Below are 19,500 nucleotides of genomic sequence, written 5' to 3'. Positions count from 1 at the left end.
AAATTCATACAGAAGGTATATTGGAAAATTGTATACATTTTGATTATGCGCTAATATTTGCTGAAACTGAGCAACCCCTTTAGGAACTTGGCAAGATAACTACAACCTGAGGACTTATACTTAATGATGCCAAAAGTGGTCTTGTTTTTGGGATTTTTTCAAAATATATTTTTCTATTTATTATTATCTCTATAAAAAGTAACACTTCATACAGTCTTTCAGCCTCAAATCCCTCTTTGCCCCTTGTAAACACCCCTTTCATTTTTAATGATATCCTCCCTGGCTAAAGCGGTGGGCATGTGTGGAATTTCAGACTGGGCTTGAGGTGTACAAGCCATGATAAATTAGATGTTTGTGCTGAAGACTATTTTTAAGGCTAAGTCCTCACCTGTGAAACCTGCTTGGGGGGGTTTCCACAGAGTTTTTGCTGCATTTTTCTCTTTTTCTTTTTTTTTGTTTTGTTTTGTTTTTTTTCTTCCCGTCACTTTTTGAAAACTCAGCTTTTTTTTTTCTTTTTATACCCCGCATTGTGTGGATGAGTTTAAACAAAACTTCATTTTCACTTTGCTGATACCGTAAAACACAGTGTTCTTTCTGCTGTGTTTTCACAATGTGTGGGGCCTTATCCCAAAGGGTTTTTCAGGACTCTTTACTGTTCTTGGTATTCTAAGTGCCCCCAGCTTTGATTATCTTTGTATTCCATCTCTCTGCAAAGTGTGAAATTCAATAAAACTATTGTCTAAACCTCAGCTGGCATAGCTGGCATCCAGGGACCCCAAAGCTGCCAAAAAGGCTTAATTTATTTCATTTGCTGACGAGAACAGACTCCGCATCAATATTCCTGGTTTACCAACCTTTTCCATTGCACCATGGATAGTTTTGCTCTACTCATCCATTTCTTGCCAATTGCAAGTCTTGCAAAGTACATGTAAGAGTTCTTAGAATTTCGTGTTCGATCTCGTCTTGCTTATGACACTGGACGCACGTTTTAATATTTTATAATACCTGTGATGTAAGTGTTTGAAGTGACCCTTCCCCTCTCCAGCTTAAGATTCTACGTATTAAATCTGTATTCCCCCATACTCCATTAGAAGCAGTTCCGAATCCTATTGATAATAAAGAGATGAGGGCAGAAAGAGGATTTCAGCACAGAATTTCACGCTGCCATAAATAGGATAGGACAGTGATGTTAAACCATTTAGAGACCGAGTGCCCAAACTGCAGCCTAAAACCCACTAATTTATCACAAAGTGCCAACGTGGAAATTTAACCTTAATTATATGTGGATCCATAATTGCACACAATTACGGACCTGCAAAATATGGTCATACGGATGGGGCTTTATAGAGCTTTCTGCACCAATGTGACCCTCACACAGTCCAATCTGCTTCACAGTGGTCCCCACACAGTCCAATCTGCTTCACAGTGGCCCCTACACAGTACAATCTGTCCATAGTGGCCCCCACACAGTACAATCTGATCCACAGTGGCCTCCACAGAGTATAATCTGCTGCACAATGATTCCCATACAGTACAATTTGCTCCATGGTGGCCCCCATACAGTATAATCTGTTCCACAGATGGGTGCCTAAAGAGAGGGCTCTGAGTGCCACCTCTGGCACCCGCGCCATAGGTTTGCCATCACGGGGATAGGACATAAGAACTTTATTCCTGGACAACCCCTTGTTTGAGTAGGGGTTGTCCAAGATTAAAGAGTTTAGGTGCGCTTTAATCCTGACACCGTCTCAAACTCTTGTATGCAAAGTCTCCTCCATTTCTGCAACACATATACTCTTCTCTATGCCATGTCTCCTACATAAAGATTCAGGATATTATATACTTTTATTTAGTTATTATAATCTTGCCACTTCTACTGACAAAGATAAGGTGGAAGAAGGTGATCAACATGTGTTAAAAGTGGAAACCATTTTGACAAAAGGTTGAGAATGAAAAATAACTGAATACAGAAAGTGCTGCTCAGACAGTCACCGACTAAGGTGGGTCAGTGCTGCATCACTGGCTGAGTGTCGAGAAGGAAGAGGAAGTAGAGACTGGCAGGGGGTTAGAGAAGTAAATGTTTTTAGATTTTTTAATTTATTCTTCACTTTCTGAAAGGGCCCATTGCCGGACCAGGCATTTGATCTCTGTTATATGAGTAGTTTTGGGTTCCCCATGGAGTACTCTTATACATCTTAGGAACTTGTCCCCCCCAAACCAAACTTTCTTAGGATTCAATGTCAAAGGGTCACTTCACCCCATCAGAGCTGCCTATTATTTTTTCGATCTCTACCTGGTATAGAATCCCGTCTGCCTGCCCCTGGTGCTGGTCTGATACTGGGCAGGAAATGTTAACCACATGTTCTGCACTAAGTGTTTATAAGTCATCTGAGGACCACAGGAGAGGAGGAAGACACGTGCATAAATCAGGGCAATGTGGAGTATAAAGTGCAGACAGTTTACATAACTCCCTCTATAGGCTTCTATACCACAGTCCCAGACACTGGCGCCCGGTCAGTTCTCTCATCAGGAAACCGCTCATGTAGAAGTATGAAAATTCAACAACAATTTTTTTTGTCCTGTATTTCCCATCAACATAAGGGCGCGAGCTCATCTCCTCAATGTCAGAACCCATTTTCAATTCAATTTAAAGTTTCCACGAATACCTACCATATGTAACACACGTGGAAAAGTACGGTATGTAACGCTCCGTCGCAGATGAACAATATTCGTATAGAGCGGCAGACGCTTCAGATAGAGTTTGTGGGATTTTGCAGACTTTGGAGGGGTTTTTATTGTAATGTAAGGAAAGTGGAAAGTCAGGGGAATTTGACACCAAAGAGGGCTCCTTGTATATTAGATGCATCTGTATATGTGAAAGCTAATCTAGGGGGCGCCGTTGAAAGAATGAAAAAAGGGTCATTACTTTGGGTTTTTCGAGTCAGGGGGTTTTGCAGGGAAGTGTTACGTGACCCTCTCTTAGGTCTGCTGAATGGCTAAGGCCTCGTTGCTTTACCCCATTTCAGAAATTCTTAGAGAACAATCCTCTGCCGTCCTTGCAAGAATACGATGAATGAGTGCAAGCAGAATGTGGCTTGTACAGAGCTCCGTCCCGCCATGTAGTAATCTTATATAATATTGGTATAACATAGAGGCACATACATAACAGGATCCAGCCTGCCTTCATAAAGACAGATCACTTTACCTCTCCTCCAGCCTAAACAAGTCCAGGGCATTCTCACCGTGACTAGGGAGAGGAAATGTAAGTGTGATGGGGTATAGGAAAATACTTGTCTGATAGAGTCAGTCCGAATGTTGACACAGGATCTAACGCAAATTCGTTGTTAATGGGATCGCCATGGCGACGCACGGGAAAGTCAATTAAACGGGAGAGTACATCTAAGCATAGCCAAGAAAAACATCATGACCCGGGGGGAATGAGGAATGCTCGGAGAAAAGTTTGCTACTTTTTTTTTCTTCTTTATTCCCCTTTCTGGATGTGGAGGATTAACATGGCAGCTCTTATGGTACAAAGGATCCTGTGACGGGAAAATTACTGTGAGAGATGATGATATTCCTGCTGTAAATCCATGGCAGGTGTTGCAGTTTAGACTCCTAATAGATATACGGCGATACTTCTGATGCTCTCCCCTTTTGGAGATCGATTATTTTTGAAGTTTTTCTGTATTTCTTGCATACTATGTAAGTCGATGCAGGATGAAGTGTTTTGTATTTCTGCCTCCATTGTCTTATATGCGCCAAATATTCTATATTAATACATAATTTCATGTTAGAAAATTTGTAAGTGGACCGAGTACATTTTTTTAAAGTCCTGTACATCTCTAGTCTTAGGACCGGTTCACATCTGCATTTGGGCCATTCTGCTCCCCTATCTGCATGAAATATGTGGAGAGAAAAGTCCTGTAAGCAGTACTTTTCTCTCTGCATTTTTCGTGCGGAAACCACACAGACCCCATTATAGTCTATGGGGTCCTTGAGTTTCCTTATGTAATGGTTTTTTTTAGGGGGGTCCCCAAGTGGACTCTCCAAACGGAAACCCGAATGCAGATGTGAACCGAGCCTTAGATGTATAAAGGGCTACAAGAAAGCCAGTTACCATCTATTCTATAGGTCAGGTGTCCATGGAATTGTTTTATCTATCCACAAAATCTCCAAACCTAAACGTACCGTATATGGTCAGCTTATTTATTATTATACCTGTTTCTATGGCATCCGGGGTTTGTTGGGTTTTTGGATTCTGAGGTTCCATATGTGTAAAGGGAAAACTGTGTGGAGTGTCTTATTTCAATCATTCCTTAGAGCACTGTTTCCCTTTTCATACTCTGGACGCCCCTGACAAATCATTTTTCCAAAAGAACAAAAGGGGCCTAAGGGCAAAGATAATGTTGCATGAAGGCATTCGGTCATCTTCCAAACCAGAATGTTGTGGCCCCCTGGCTGGATTCCAAGTCAGCCCTCTTGAGTATCGCTGCCTTAGTCCCGAAGGACTATACCATAGAAAATGGCTTTTTATGCCTTGTGTCTAGTCAGTATTTGGTATTTGTAGAGCATATGGTAAAAAAAATAAAATTATATATATATTCTCCTGCAATCAGACTAAGAAATAACATTATATAGGGGGTGTCTATCAAGGGACAGTAAATCTTGCTAATGTCACTGACTATTATAGAGGGCCTGTGAGTTCAGACAACCACTAGTTTTAAAAGTGAACACCTTCACACTTGCGCCCTGTGCCATTCCACCGGTTTTCTCTCCTCAATCCCAAGAAACTGAAGAGGGGACGGCTAGCCGACGGTCAGTTTTAAAACCAATTCATTTGAATGGGTTTTTAAAGGTGACCGCCGGTGTCCGCCTGCAGCCTTTCCGCGGGGAAACTGTTTTTTTTCAGCCGGACACAGTCCTGCATGTCCAACTTTGTGTCCGGCCATAAAAACCAGTTTACCCGCAGAGAGGCCGCAGACGGATACTGGCATTCACCTTTAAAAACCCATTCAAAGGAATGTGTTTTAAAACTGACTGCCGGCCAGCTGTCCCCTCTCCAGTTTCTCGGGGCTGAGGATGGAAATTCGGCAGAAAGGCACTGGGCGGACAGCGGGCACAAGTGTGAACGCCCCCTTAGCTGGCCATTCACACGAGATTTTAGACTACTGAAGTGGCAGATTTTGGACTGTCTGCTGATGGTTGGTTATATATAAACTTACAACAGTTCATCCCATACAACCAACCATCGTCTTCAGATCCAAAATCTGTTTTTCAGCTATGATCTCTTGCGTATGGTTTAGGCTGACAGACCTATGAGTTATTTTTGCAATTGTGGGCATGTGTTTTTTTTGTTTTTTTTTTACTATTGACATACCCACAAAATGGCCATCATTTCCTCTTCTCAGCACTTCATTAGCATTGAACGACTTTCATCTGTTCAGTTTCCAAGTGCCTGGAATAGTCGGACGCTTGTTGGACGGTTTGTGGTTGTTCGTGTGCTGGGAATAGTTGGCCGTACGACCGACCATCCACAGTTCTTTTTAGATGAGAGATGGCAGGCTAAAATCTAATGTCTATGGCCAGCTTTTGGCTCCAGTTGGATACTGCTACAACTGGCAAGTGTGCACATAGTGCTTGTGATAAAGCACCATTAACTTTCAAGGGAATTTTCTACAGAAGTCCAAGTATACTCAGCTGAAGTCTGTATTCCGACACGTTCCACCTTGTATGAAGGGATTTGTCTCGATAAATATACAGAAGGAAGAAACATATTTACTTAAGTCGTGTTTCCTTAGGTGCTTGAATGTGTTTGAGCCTGGATTTCATGAAGTATATACACTCTATCCCTGTCTATAGTAATAGTTGTCAGAAGTTCATCAGACGTTATGGTTATCAGAGGGCATTTTACAGAAACTTCTTACCTCATCCTGAGCGTGTGCTGGTGACAGTTTTGCTTACATTGAGTTACACTATACACGGCAATGTTGTAGTCTACTATAACCTTAGGTCAGCCGGGTATGGAGAGAAGTTGATATTTCACATATGCTCCTCAAGAAATAACAAGTACCCAGTTCAAGGCAAAGGTTTTATTATGTCATTCAGAAGTTTACAATAAGGATGGCCCAGAATACTAGGGGCAAGATTTGGTTGAGGAGTCTGGACTCAGTTCTTTAAATCCTGTTATTTCTTTGTTTTCCAGGGGACAACTTCATACACAGTGCTGTGAGAATTGGACCAATGTCTCTGAGGACGCCCAGGCCAAAATGGCCAGAATGGCAGCAGCGGCAGCTTGGGGATTAGGTAAGAGGTCTGGTGAATGTAAAGCAGGCATGCTGTCATGTCTCCACTCATCACATGTAAGCAGCTGAGCTATTGATTCAATGCAGTGTCACAAATCAGACATCTGAATACAGTGCGAACATCAGCTGCGGCTTTCCAAGTGCCTCCTAATGGCCGGACTCCACCACTGTGCCCATTGCCTCCCGTGATATCATCGCTTTCTGAATTGCAGTTTATTTATTCTACATCCACAGGATTAAATGGCTTACACTAAATAGTGATTCTAGAATGTTATATTTATCACTGTATCTGCCTCATATCCATCCGTCAGCACCAATCAGCTGCCATGTGTTGCACCATTCTCATCCATCATCCACCACCTTCTTTGATTTGGTGACATTGTAATTGGGCACCATATGGGAAACAAATGGAAATGCCTTTCGTTCCTAAGAAGATGCATCACTCAGGGAAGGCTTATAATGTTACATGCAAGCCAGTAATTTCCTAAATCCATTAGTACTTCTCACGTTGGCCCTGGGGTGTTGCCGGTATAGGAACTGCTCTCATAAGGTGCCGCAGATGCCTGTTTATGGTAGATTAGTAGGATTCTTCACGTAAATGATGCAGATTCCTCATTTATAAAGTCTGCAGCTGAGACTTATGATACATGGTGAATGGTCGGCAGACCCTGTACAGTGCCACACCTCATTTACCTACTAGTATAACCATATATAATCATCCCGTATTGTGATTGAGAATGACACACGCATTGATCAAGCCCCCTCATTCTCAGGACTGGTGGTGATCCCAGTGAAGAAATGTCCTTAGAACCTCATATAGTTATTGAGCTAGGGCAGCTGCATTGCTAATGGGTGGACTTGTTACATCTCTGTATTCTCCTTTCAGAGCAGTGGGACAGTATGGAAGAGTACACCTGCCTGATCCCCAGAGATACCCATGACGGAGCCTTTTATCGGGCCGTGTTGGCTCTTCACCAGGATCTCTTCTCTCTTGCCCAGCAGGTAGTTCAGAAGTTATCCAGTAATAACTAAGCAATAATGTTTTTGCCTTTTCTAAGAACTGTATTGAGCTTTTCTTTGTTTTACAGTGTATTGATAAAGCCAGAGATATGCTTGATGCAGAACTGACTGCAATGGCTGGAGAGAGTTATAGCCGTGCCTATGGGGTGAGTTGTCTGCTGCATTTGTGTTACAATGAATGTTCCTTTAAAACGTTTTGGCAGCTCCTGCGATGTATATGCATAGATTTATTCCTTTATTATGCAATTCATTACATTCATATGGAAAGTTGCTGCTACTTCTGAAGGTCTCCAAGTAGCAGCGACTTTCCAGCTTTATCCATTAATGTGGTGATCCCATTTTTACAAGGCCTTTTTTTCGCTGGAGGTCTGCAGCCCAGCGCTAGTCAGTCTGCTGAAATCCTCAGCAATTATGTTTGCTTGTTGGAAGGGGTTGGCTGCATATTCTATCTGTAGTGACCACTACCAAGGAGATATGATATTACATGGTATCCTACAATAGCTGTTGTTTGCAGCACCTGAGTTCTGTGGGATATATGTATATATATATATATATATATATATATATATATAGTTGTACGTTATTCATACGTATCACTTATCACTTGTTCTTTTCAGGCCATGGTCACCTGTCAGATGCTATCTGAGCTGGAAGAGGTCATCCAGTATAAACTGGTACCTGAGCGACGGGAGATTATTCGTCAGACTTGGTGGGATCGGCTGCAGGTGAGTCTTGTAGAGTCACAATGGAGGGTCTGCATTTTTCTTTTTTTTTTTTTCTACTTTACTTTTTGTACTTGACACGGAAAGTACAGGGTGTGAAAAGGAAAAGAGACTTCTATTTATACCGCTGTTTACAAGTCTCTCGCCCTCAAGAACATTCTTGGGACATTCTTCCCGTTTGCATTTCTAATGTACCCCGTAGCGTCGGGACAGATCTTTATTAGGTGTGGAGGGGGGAGCAGGTATTTCTCACCTTCTGCAGCCAGATAGAGGCACACACTGGCATGCAGGCACACCCATGACACATGCAGACATACTCTATGTGCAGACGACTTGTGCTAAGGGCGGGGGTTACTGGCCAGAGCCCGCATCCCTGGCCAAGGGTCCTGCAAATATTGACATCTGGTAAATGCAATGTAGCGTACAGCCAGAGGTATAACCAATGCCAATAAGTCCCGGCTTCTGGAACATGCGTTATTCCAGTGATCGATTACTAATAACCTGGCAGGCTTGTCCTCTCAGCAGTACAGTACTAACGTCATTCTCACCTTTTATATAAAAGGATATTCTCATTTATTCTGACTTGGCTGCACAACTTGGGGACACAGCAGAGTTTCCGTTACATCAGATGATGGCATTTCTTCTTAACTGTATTGTCGCATTGATTATAAAGTATGAGAAGTAGAAGATCAATACCGGAGCCGGCTGAGACACGTGATCATAGTGTGTGTCTTCTCCTCTCACAGGGCTGTCAACGCATCGTTGAGGACTGGCAGAAGATTTTGATGGTTCAGTCCCTTGTGGTCAGTCCTCATGAAGACATGAGAACTTGGCTGAAATATGCAAGTCTCTGCAGCAAGAGCGGCCGTCTGGTGAGAGCTTGTCCCCAATGCTTCTCTTTCAGTTTATTTGTCTCTTTTACATCTGTCATTCAGCAGAGCAAGGAACTGAGTCCACATAACCTTAGTAGTCTGCAAAATAATCAAGTGTCATTTTCACGTTCCTCCTAAGAGCATTAAACTGAATCGGCATCCTGAGGAATGGGAATTATTAAACATACTTCAGATAAAGACTGGAATATTTGGATATCGGATATTTTCTTAGCATTTTATTAATTTGATCACATTGTTTTCAATGGGAAACCATCCACCCCCACCCCCCTCCCCAACACAAAAGTATCAACATTGGGTTTGTCATTAATGGTAGACAGCTCTTGCATCTGACCAATTAAACATTACATGCATTGATCTGCAGGGGGCAATAATCATAAATTACCATTCAAAGTTACCTCTCACAAGTCCCAATAGAATAAAAATTCTGGAGCATAGTTTCTAAAAAGAATGCATGGTCAAATCCTTCTGTTATTCCTCCTGGAAGGTTATGAATAAATTGACCGCTGGCCTTTACCATTGTTTTTGTCAATGGGGTGTTTTCTGACTAATCTGTGCTCAGAGCACCAGACTGTTGGGACATGCGCCAATAAGGTTAATGGTACAAATGAATATATACATTTTGTGGAGGAATAAGAGCTGTACAATCCTGGAAAGCTGCTGCATAATCGTTATTTCATTGGTAATTTGGTTCTTTTGCCCATCTTGCCATTCTATAAAGAGAGTTTTCCCTTAAAGGGCTTGTCCAGAACCTAAAGGTAATTGATACTGACGACCTACCCATAGGGCTCCGTACCAATCAGCTTTTTCGGATTCTAGAAGCTGTATACTAGGTAAACGGCTGGAAGCCACTCTGCACCTATTCAAGGGAATAGCAGCGGTGTTGCATTTCCAGGTGCAACTACTACACTCCATGAAACAGCAGCTGTATACAGGGTACAGAGCTTGTGGAAATGAAGCCCCTCTCCCATTCACTTGAGCTGCTTCTGGCCATATACCATATACACTTCTGGTGGCTGCATAAGCTGATCGGTGTGCAGACTGGATGTGTTATCTTGTGGATACGTCATCAATATCAATTATCCTTCGGATAATGTCTTTAAAGGAGTGTGTCCCCTAATTCCCTTTAGATCCCTTTATCACCATGTAGTATGTCACTTTTCTTCCCTATAGCACTTTTGATTACTTAGTCTGCTACTAAGATCCCATCTACCTCACTGTCTCTGAAACAACTGGTCACTAGAACCCCCATTCAATAAAATAAGATTACTGGCTAATGGCTACCCTTGTGCTGTCCATTACTGTTTCCTGTCTCTTTTTAATCTGCAGGCTCTCTCTCACAAAACATTGGTAATGCTACTTGGAGTGGACCCAGCACTCGAAAGTGACCAGCCCTTACCGACTGCTCACCCACAAGTCACCTACGCCTATATGAAGTACATGTGGAAGAGTACGCGAAAGGTACTGACCGTATATCCGTGTTGTGTAATGTGGTGGAGAGCTCGGATCACACAGGCTGAAAGTGACTCAAAAGTTCACGAAAAAAGACTGTTTTCTTTAGCTGCCTGGGAGCTGGGCCATCAGGCAGCCAGGACATCGCGTGCAATGAGAAAAGCAGATACAGGAGATGGAAGCAGCAAGAAAATTGGAATGATATTTTTATTGTGTAGATACTGGGGGATCTTGCCTATGGACTTTGCGAGGTCCTGACTTGTCTGTAGAGGTCCTGACTTGTCTGTAGAGGTCAATATCTCCTCAAATATAGCTTTAAGCTTTTGTGCTAGGTCCTCCCCAATGCTAGGTCCTTCAGTTTTGTAACGTTGCTATTTATCTTGGGGCCCTTTAGACACCAGGGCCCGGGTGTGACTGTAGCCTCTTCATGCCTTATTAGTCTTGCTTTGAGTGGGTTCCTATTCAGGGATCATGTCTGTTTTAAGTACTTTCATCTACATTGTTCCAAACGGTCTTTGTCCCTCTGTTGTTAGCACTTTAGGGCCCATGGTCAGCTGAACCTTCGTTCTTGATCATTGCCACACGTTAACCTACCCAGCAATAAGTTATCAAATGAGCCATTGCTTGATTGTTATTCATCTTCTTTTTTATGTGGGCAGCTTATCCTCTACACAGGGAATGTACTACTGACAATGTGAAAACTGTATGGAGAAGAACAGTTATACAGTACGATGACTGCCCCATATAACTATCAGTCCCCATTACAGGCAGGGAGTCCACCCGTGTAGAAATGGCCCTTTCCTCTGCCCAATGAAATCATCCCGGTCATTGAGGCAACATTTCACCGGCCAGAACCGTGTTGCCTCCATCATGAACTGCTCATCTTAAAGGGGATTTATATGAATGCAGCTTATAGACTAAATAGACTTTATGTATCCTTTATGTCATCATCTCTGCTTGCTGTCAGTAAGTGAACACTTCTCTGTGCTATTCACTTCTGACTTCAGATTGATATGTAGCATCTCTGATACATTATAACAGGACAGGACAGAGTTTTGTTCTTTGGATTTGTTTAGTTAACAGAATATTGTCCACACTGGAAACAAATGAAGAAAGCCTCATCTATAAAGCTGGGTTCACATCTCCATTGGAAACTCATTTGCAATGTCCGCCTCAAAATCAGCGGAGGAAAAAGTCCTACATGGAGTCCGTCGAACTCTGTGTGTTACCAGACCAGACAATGGAGAGGTGACATTAGTGAGAAACCTAGCAGTAAGAAGTAGCTGCTAAGTTTGTACAGGAAATTCACTTGAAAGAGATCCCGAATATTCTGTAATAACTCTCTAGGACAAAGCAATCTGAAACAAGAATGTGCTCTCAGTATATAGAGCCTTGAACAAGTGACCCCGTTCCTTCACTAGATCACTCAAGTTCTCATCAAGATGGTAGTGTACAGTATTGAGCAGAGCAACTTCTTGGTGCAAACCTATTGAGTCGACAGTTTAAGTGATGTCACATGTGTTCTTGATGTTGTTCAGGAGCGCTAGACTTGTCCGATTGCTTTGGGTAGCGAGAGTTATTACAGAATATTCCGGGCCTCTTTTGGGTAAATCTTCCCATACAAAAATGTTTCCATAAACTGACAGCAAGCAGTGATATTGAAAATTGTGAACTGAAATACAAAGGTAAGTGAGCGTCTGCTGTATGAAATACAAGAACTTCATTGTATCCTTTTCCGTCCTTAGCTACTTCTCTGTCCTTTATTTTCTTCTTTGTCCATTTGAATTTCTCTTCCTCTGTCTTCTTCCAACATGCCCCTCGTGCAACGCAGATTGAGGCTTTCCAACATATGCAGAAGTTCGTGAGCAATGTGCAGCTCCAGGCCCAGCATGTTGCAGATGACCCATCACACAAGCAGGAGCTGCAGAAACTTATGGCCAGGTAAACGTCACATAGCCCCAGTACTTTCTGCTGTGAATTGTTCTATTTTCCCAGTATACAGGTGGAAGGGCAGTACATCTGTATGTTGTGTGGAACAACTAGAAAATAAAGTTATTTAGCATTTCCTAACAAAGTGAAACAACTTTAACTTCCATGGCTGTGAAGTGTAAGCCAACCAACACAAAGATTCAGCCTCACCCTGCAGGACATTAGGACTCTCACCATACTGTGTTTCACCCTTAGGTTTGACATGAGTATCAGGAAAGCTTCTAGTTCATATGTAATATGGACTGACAAGCCCCAGTTATACCTATTAAGAACCTGGATTTCCCAAGTATAGTAAATGTATATTAGTAATGCAGGTTAAACCAATAAAAATATGATGTGCTTGCATATATCATAGCACCAGCAGCGTACTTTTCCAGCTAATATTCATGAGACTTTGTGGCAAAATAATATCAAAGCTAAAATAGTCTGGTAAAATCCAACTAATCCTTCAACGTAGAGGTAACACCACCAGTTACCGTAATAAGTTAATCTAGTTTGTACACAGTTCATATATGCTACTTCTGAAGATGCACATACAAGTTACGCAGGTTGAGGCCGCACCAGACGCCATCCAGTGAATTAAACATATCTATTGTCTTATTTTATACATACACACAGACACAGAAGGTTTGTGACCCTATGTGTTAAGCCATGATTCGCGTGGAGTACCGACAAGTTACTCTGACATCGAGGGGAAGTAGGGTAATTTGTTTTGGCATATGAATGATGTAATTGTATAGGAATATTGGCTAATATGGATTGGATTACCTCATTGTCTGGCAGTAACATCTAGATTGAAGAATTGCCAGATTCAGATTTTTCTACACTATTTTAGCTTTGACTATTGATAAATGAGCGTGTTGACTCCTGGGGAATTTTGTTGTAGGTGCATTAGATTGAAATGGAGTTACTCTGGTAATGATGTTGAGCTACAATATTGCTACTAGTCTAGGTTAGGTATATTATGCTTAGTTTTTATTCATCTGTTAGGTTAAAAGTGTCAGTTCTGAAAAAAAGAATCGGCAAGGCATAGCCATGCTACAATATTAGCCTGCAGCGGCCATGTGTGGCACCGTACCTTTGTGGACCACATGTAGTGTGGCTTATAGAGGGTAGTAAATCACTATGATCAGCCTTAGCTTACTGCTCACTAAAAACAGAGGTTGCTGTACTAACGAAACACTGACCCTTTCAGATTTTGACTCTGAAAAACTCTGCTACTCTAGCAAAAGAGAGTGCCAAAGGGGTCATGGCTCCTTTGTTCACTCCAACTGTTGGGGGGCTTAGAGGACAGTTCCCCCCCCCCCCCACCGACTGGTCAGTAAGCCATCTATTACGGTTTTATTTACTACCATATTTTTCCAGGTGTTTTCTGAAGCTTGGAGAGTGGCAGCTGAACCTGCAAGGCGTTAATGAGTGCACAATCCCCAACGTGCTGGAGTATTACAATGCTGCCACCGAGCATGACCACAACTGGTACAAGGTGAGAAAACTGCATTCTGCCAGTGCAGGTTATACCACCAGTAATACTGATGCCTATACCAGAATGTTAACATTGATATTTACTTTTCAGGCCTGGCATGCTTGGGCTGTCATGAATTTTGAGGCGGTGCTACATTTTAAGCACCAAAATCAACCAAGGGAAGAAAAGAAGGTTCGTCATCCAAGCAATGCCAGCGTCAACACAGAGAACAGTGAAAGTGAGAGTGACGGAGAGAGTGGTGATAACAGTCCTGTGCTATCTCCTGTGCAGAAGAAGCCAGTGGAGGTACAAAATACTTCTATGTATGATGCAACCTGCTGAAGTGATAGTCTGCCTGTGAAAAGTCCAGCTAGATAGAAACACTGCAGTGCTGGTGTTTGGGGAGCCACAACACACTACACCAGGGGTAGGTAACCTTCGGCACAGCTGTGGAAAAAACTACAACTCCCAGCATGCATACTTGATCTACTGTTCTTGGAACTCCCATGGAAGTGAATGGAGCATGTTGGGAGTTGTAGTTTCACAGCAGCTAGAGTGTCGAAAGTTGCTGACCCCTGCACTACACCATATGTGTGATCTCTCTCCAGAAAATAGTGACCATTTAATTTATTTAGAAAGCCTTGTTTTGAAATATAGATGTATATTATAGAAATCTATGGGTACACTTTGAAATAATAATCTTGCTACTGTGAAAAATGTCTATATGAAGCAGAATCTAAGATACCCCGAATTAAAGGAAAGTGACCGATTCCTTTTATAATATGCTACGTTATTTTATGATAACCCACAGGACACCTCTCACAACTTATTACAATACACTGTGCCAGCCGTGCAGGGATTTTTCCGCTCCATCTCTCTGTCTCGTGGAAACAACCTGCAGGACACCTTGAGGTAAGACGCTCAGCGGCTGAACCAGTTAAGCTTTGGCTCCAGTGTTGCCTTCTTTCCTTGAACAATTTCCTCTTGGGCAATGTCTTGTTTTCCCTGTGAGATGAGAGAGCGAATGATAAGGACACAAGTATTTCCTGGATTAAACAGAGGATATGAGAGGCACTGGAGGCCAACTGAACAATCCTATAGTCAGATCTAGAATGGAAGTGGGTGACTTAGCCAAAACGCAGGCTCCATGCCGGGAAAGTAAATAAAATCTGACTTGTGCAATGTTATAAACGAATCAGATAGAAATGTGTGAGATGAGAGATAAACATTTAGGGATTCTGTATCCAAATATCCAGGATGGTTGTTCATAATCGCCGGGAAGACGACCAGACTAAGAGTCCACTGGAAATCCAATCCGTCCACGTCCCCTCATTGGTTCAATGACAGTAGCCAGGGCTTAGTGACAGGGTTGTGACAGTACACAGGTGATATCATGACTCACATAGATACTTGTTTTGTACCTGCAGGGTCCTCACTCTCTGGTTTGATTATGGTCACTGGCCTGATGTGAATGAAGCTCTCGTCGAGGGTATTAAAACCATTCAGATAGACACGTGGCTGCAGGTAAGAGCTGTATATAGCGGGCAGTATTCCCAGCGTAGCATTGCTCCAGCTGCCTTGTTCCTTCTTTCCCTGAATTCCCTTTAAGAAGCTATGTGGATAATGAAATATTTCACCGATTACCACATAGCCATGTCATTCCAGCACCCGAATGTGTTTTCCATAAAGAAATCTGAGACCCAACTCATAACTTCATGTTTTCTTCCTCTGCAATACATTACACTTTAATGATTCCTAGCCACATGACTGTACATAACTACTGTATACATTACATGCTGGATCTTATGCAATAAGTGGGTTCCTGTATGAAGTGGTTAATGGGTGCTGGTAAATGTGGTTACTACTTTTATACATATCTATATATACATTTGCATTTAGACATGCACCAATAAGCCATAATATTAAAACCTGGGAAAAAACACCCGTTAAAACTGAGAATGTGAACGTGGATTATATCATGACAGTGGCATGTCTCATAGGATGGAGTATATTAGGCAGCAAGCCAACAATCAATTCTTGAAGTTGATGTGTTGGAAGCTGGAAAAACGTGCAAGTATAAGAATCTTAGTCTTATACTTCTACCAGTGTGGTTCCTACAAGGCAATAAAAGCAGATGTTCATTACAGATATATAAAAATTCCCAAAAATTCTCACACGTGTTCTGTTTGTTTGCTCTTCAAAGGTCATTCCACAACTTATTGCAAGAATAGATACCCCAAGACCTCTGGTAGGACGTCTCATCCACCAGCTGCTCACCGACATTGGACGATACCATCCACAGGTAATAAGGTGGCCTTTACAGGCGGTGTGCAAGTGCTGCATCTGTACATAGAGCCTATAGCAGTCATACTGATAGCGCTCATTGTCTAAATTTCCTATTCACCAATTCAGTTAGTGGATGTGATGTGGAATATGTTAGTGCATAGGTGTAAACATAGCCTTAATGCTGTGTATACCAATTAAATAGGGGATTATTTTTGCGTAAGATGCTGGTCCCATTGACTTACTATTCTCCAGGATGAATTGCTGGTTGCTGGCAGGTTAACCTGGATTTTCAGGGGGAATCAGACAGGAGTTTACTTTGCCTGGGACCGGTGACAACAAATCAGCCTTGGAATTTAACAATGAAATTGGAGATTTTCCTCCAGCAGCGGCACATGGCTTTGGAATGAAATGTTTGTAGTTATAAGAATCGTCATAGTGCTCAGGAACAATGAGACAGATAGGAAACTGCTGTGTTATTTTATAAGGCTTCTCTGGAATTTGTATCACTGCCTCTCATTACTGGAACAATGGACAATGGAACTATGACTTCTCTGGAAGCCTCTCGAGATCGCTGCTGATAAAATGGACTATGAGTATTTCAGCATATATTGATATTGGCATATAGTCGAGGGTCTTGTAATATTTTCGGTCATCTGAATTATGATTTGGAGAAGTTACAAGCACCATTGAGGTACAGCTAAAAGGCATGATGAGGCTCTAGAATAAGGCTCATACACCAAACATTTTGCTATTTTCAGTACATAAAGTCTCACTTTATACCTCCTGCAATTTTATAGTTTGCATACAGAATTTATTCTATTTAAAAAGTTGAGTCCTGTGTTACATCCTGTATTATACTCCAGCGCAGCTACACTCACTACTCTGCTGAAGTCACTGGATACATGTATTACTTATCCTGTACTGATACTGAGTTACATCCTGTACTATACCTTAGAGCTGCCTTCACTATGCCTATGGTGTAGTCGCTGTGTACATACATTACATTACGTATCCTGTACTGATCCTGAGTTACATTCTGTACTATACCTTAGAGCTGCATTCACAATGCCTATGGTGGAGTTGCTGTGTACATACGTTACATTACGTATCCTGTACTGATCCTGAGTTACATCCTCTACTATACAGCCTTCACTATGCCGATGGTGTAGTCACTGTACATACATTACATTACTTATCCTGTACTGATCCTGAGTTACATCCTCTACTATACCTTAGAGCTGCATTCACTATACTACAAAATTTACTATTATGAATGGGTTTTCCCTTTTTTTTTAATAGCAGCCTAAAAAATGGTGAGTGCAGCTCATAAAATATAGATTGTAACTCTGGAGCATTGCAGGGTAAAGGGTATTATGCATTTACTAAGTGATCCGGCTTTTTAGGAAAAGTCTCCATATAACTGCCATATATTAACAGTTCAGGTAGGGTCTAGCGCAGGGTCCATCCACCTAGCTTCAACAACATTTATATTGTTTGATGCCAAAGCCTAAGTTTGGCCGAACGCTGGTTTAGCTGTTCCTCCAGATTTACTCCGCCCTACCTCCTTAGGATGCATTCACATGGAGGAAAATGGCACTGAATTTGGTGTGGAATTCAGTACAGAATCTGAAGCGGATTCCACACCAAATTCAGTGCCATTTTCCTCCGTGTGAATTTACCCTTATACAGATGCACAAGTTTGCTAAAGTAACCCACTGCCAGACACTAAGCAGCAGCTTATCTCTCTTGAGAACAAATAATTGGACATGGTAAAATTTAACATGTCCAATCCTTTCTTTTCCCAACATCTGGTCAAACGAATTTCAGACAAAGGACTAACAAACATTAGATGGTTGACCGGCCCCACAAGAATTCAGTCAACTTTAGTATAAAACGTATGGTGTGACGTAATGTGATTTTAAGGGAGGTGGGGCAGGGGGTCAGAAGAGGGAGAGTTTGCATGTACAATGTTCATACCGTAGATGTTGTATATACAAACAGGTGGTAATTGCATGCACATGTATTGTATTACATGTCACCACCCCCTGCATACCCAGAACTTATTCTCCGCCATTACCTTTTTGTAATTAGAGCTGCGTCAGATCTAAGGTATGGCATCCTTCTTAGTTTCACCTCATTTGCACTTGTTTTTCTCCATAATTGTTCTCTTGATTGTACAGCTCAGAAATGGTGGTCTTCTCATCCATGTGCAGCGGGATAATTGTCCCCAGAGATGTTCATTAGAAGGGCAGATTATCATTCCTTCCTGTAACTATGGCTGTTTAGTACAGGGGTTGCACATGTGACCTAAAGGGATGCACGTGTGGGTACCATGACTGTTCTTTCCTTTTTACATTGTGTGTTGCTTCAACCCCACAGGCTCTCATTTACCCCCTGACTGTTGCCTCTAAATCTACAACCACTGCACGTCACAATGCTGCAAACAAGATCCTGAAGAACATGTGTGAACATAGCAACACGCTAGTACAACAAGCCATGATGGTAGGTTAACCCCTAGAAGTGATCATTCTACTAAGGTTGTGGAGTTGGGGCTCATTTAAAGGGTAACTGTTCTTGAGTTTGTATAGTATTGTCTTAAATAAGTTCAGTGACATCCTGTAGGGTTGAAGATGTCATATCTCTTAAAATCCAGAATTTCCATAATTGGTTCTGCCAAGATCCAGCAGTTTTGTTATGCCTGGAAGCACATGGTGATCTAATGATCAAAAGCTTTTAAAGGGATTTTCCAACTAAGTATACTTATCCAGAAGATCGGGAATAAGTGCCTGATCCAGCACTAACCCACATAAATGAAGAGGTTGGTGCTCATGTTCAGCCACCACTTCATAGACGTCTATAGGACTTCTGAAATAGCAATTTGTCAGTTTCTTAGATGGGAATGAAGCAGTAACCAAGCTTGTGCACCACCATTCTACTCATTCTGGGTAATTGGTAATCCTTGTTCTCCTTGTCTGTGGGAGATTGAGTAGTGTCAGACCTCAGGGATCCAGACACGTATGCCCTATCCATAAGTGTCACTAGTGGAGAATCTCCTGCAATGTGCTCTGTACATTCACAGTGCTGTGGGTTTAAAGGCCAGGAGCATTTGCTGTACATTCACATTAAAAGCTTGGTAAGTTACATTTACACTTTGAAGTCCTTAATTGGGCTGTCAAGTATTATAAAAAACCATGGCTGCTGTTTCTCAGAAACCGTACCATAGTTGCCTGTGCAATGTCTGGCATTGCAGTTCACTTCCACTTAAGCGAATGCAGCTCAACTCTAATTTACCACATAACTTATGTAAAGGTGTGCTGCATTTACATCTAGGTTTGTCAGTTCTGGAAACCCCTGAGCCCACCTACATTACTTTTTTATTT

The 19,500-nt window shown here is 42.0% G+C and overlaps 1 protein-coding gene across 8 annotated transcripts in view; it reads left to right on the top strand.

The window, feature by feature from the left end:
- MTOR (mechanistic target of rapamycin kinase) overlaps positions 1–19,500 on the top strand; it is a 100,312-nt gene that overhangs the window by 66,965 nt on the left and 13,847 nt on the right. For 6 of the 8 annotated variants that reach the window (XM_075279963.1, XM_075279957.1, XM_075279961.1 and 3 more), the window contains 13 exons: positions 6,200–6,300; positions 7,186–7,301; positions 7,388–7,465; positions 7,937–8,044; positions 8,788–8,913; positions 10,261–10,393; positions 12,198–12,324; positions 13,738–13,855; positions 13,946–14,140; positions 14,646–14,746; positions 15,262–15,358; positions 16,038–16,136; positions 18,500–18,622. In XM_075279963.1, the coding sequence (XP_075136064.1) occupies positions 6,200–6,300; positions 7,186–7,301; positions 7,388–7,465; positions 7,937–8,044; positions 8,788–8,913; positions 10,261–10,393; positions 12,198–12,324; positions 13,738–13,855; positions 13,946–14,140; positions 14,646–14,746; positions 15,262–15,358; positions 16,038–16,136; positions 18,500–18,622 (1,522 nt within the window). The remainder of the gene's footprint in view (positions 1–6,199; positions 6,301–7,185; positions 7,302–7,387; positions 7,466–7,936; positions 8,045–8,787; positions 8,914–10,260; positions 10,394–12,197; positions 12,325–13,737; positions 13,856–13,945; positions 14,141–14,645; positions 14,747–15,261; positions 15,359–16,037; positions 16,137–18,499; positions 18,623–19,500) is intronic. The other 2 variants (XM_075279962.1, XM_075279958.1) reach the window with 1 other exon arrangement.

This window comes from Leptodactylus fuscus, chromosome 6 (genome assembly GCF_031893055.1).
Source record: "Leptodactylus fuscus isolate aLepFus1 chromosome 6, aLepFus1.hap2, whole genome shotgun sequence".
Classification (NCBI taxonomy): domain Eukaryota; kingdom Metazoa; phylum Chordata; class Amphibia; order Anura; family Leptodactylidae; genus Leptodactylus; species Leptodactylus fuscus.
Note: the sequence above shows the minus strand (reverse complement) of the source record. Positions and strands in the feature narration are given on the sequence as shown.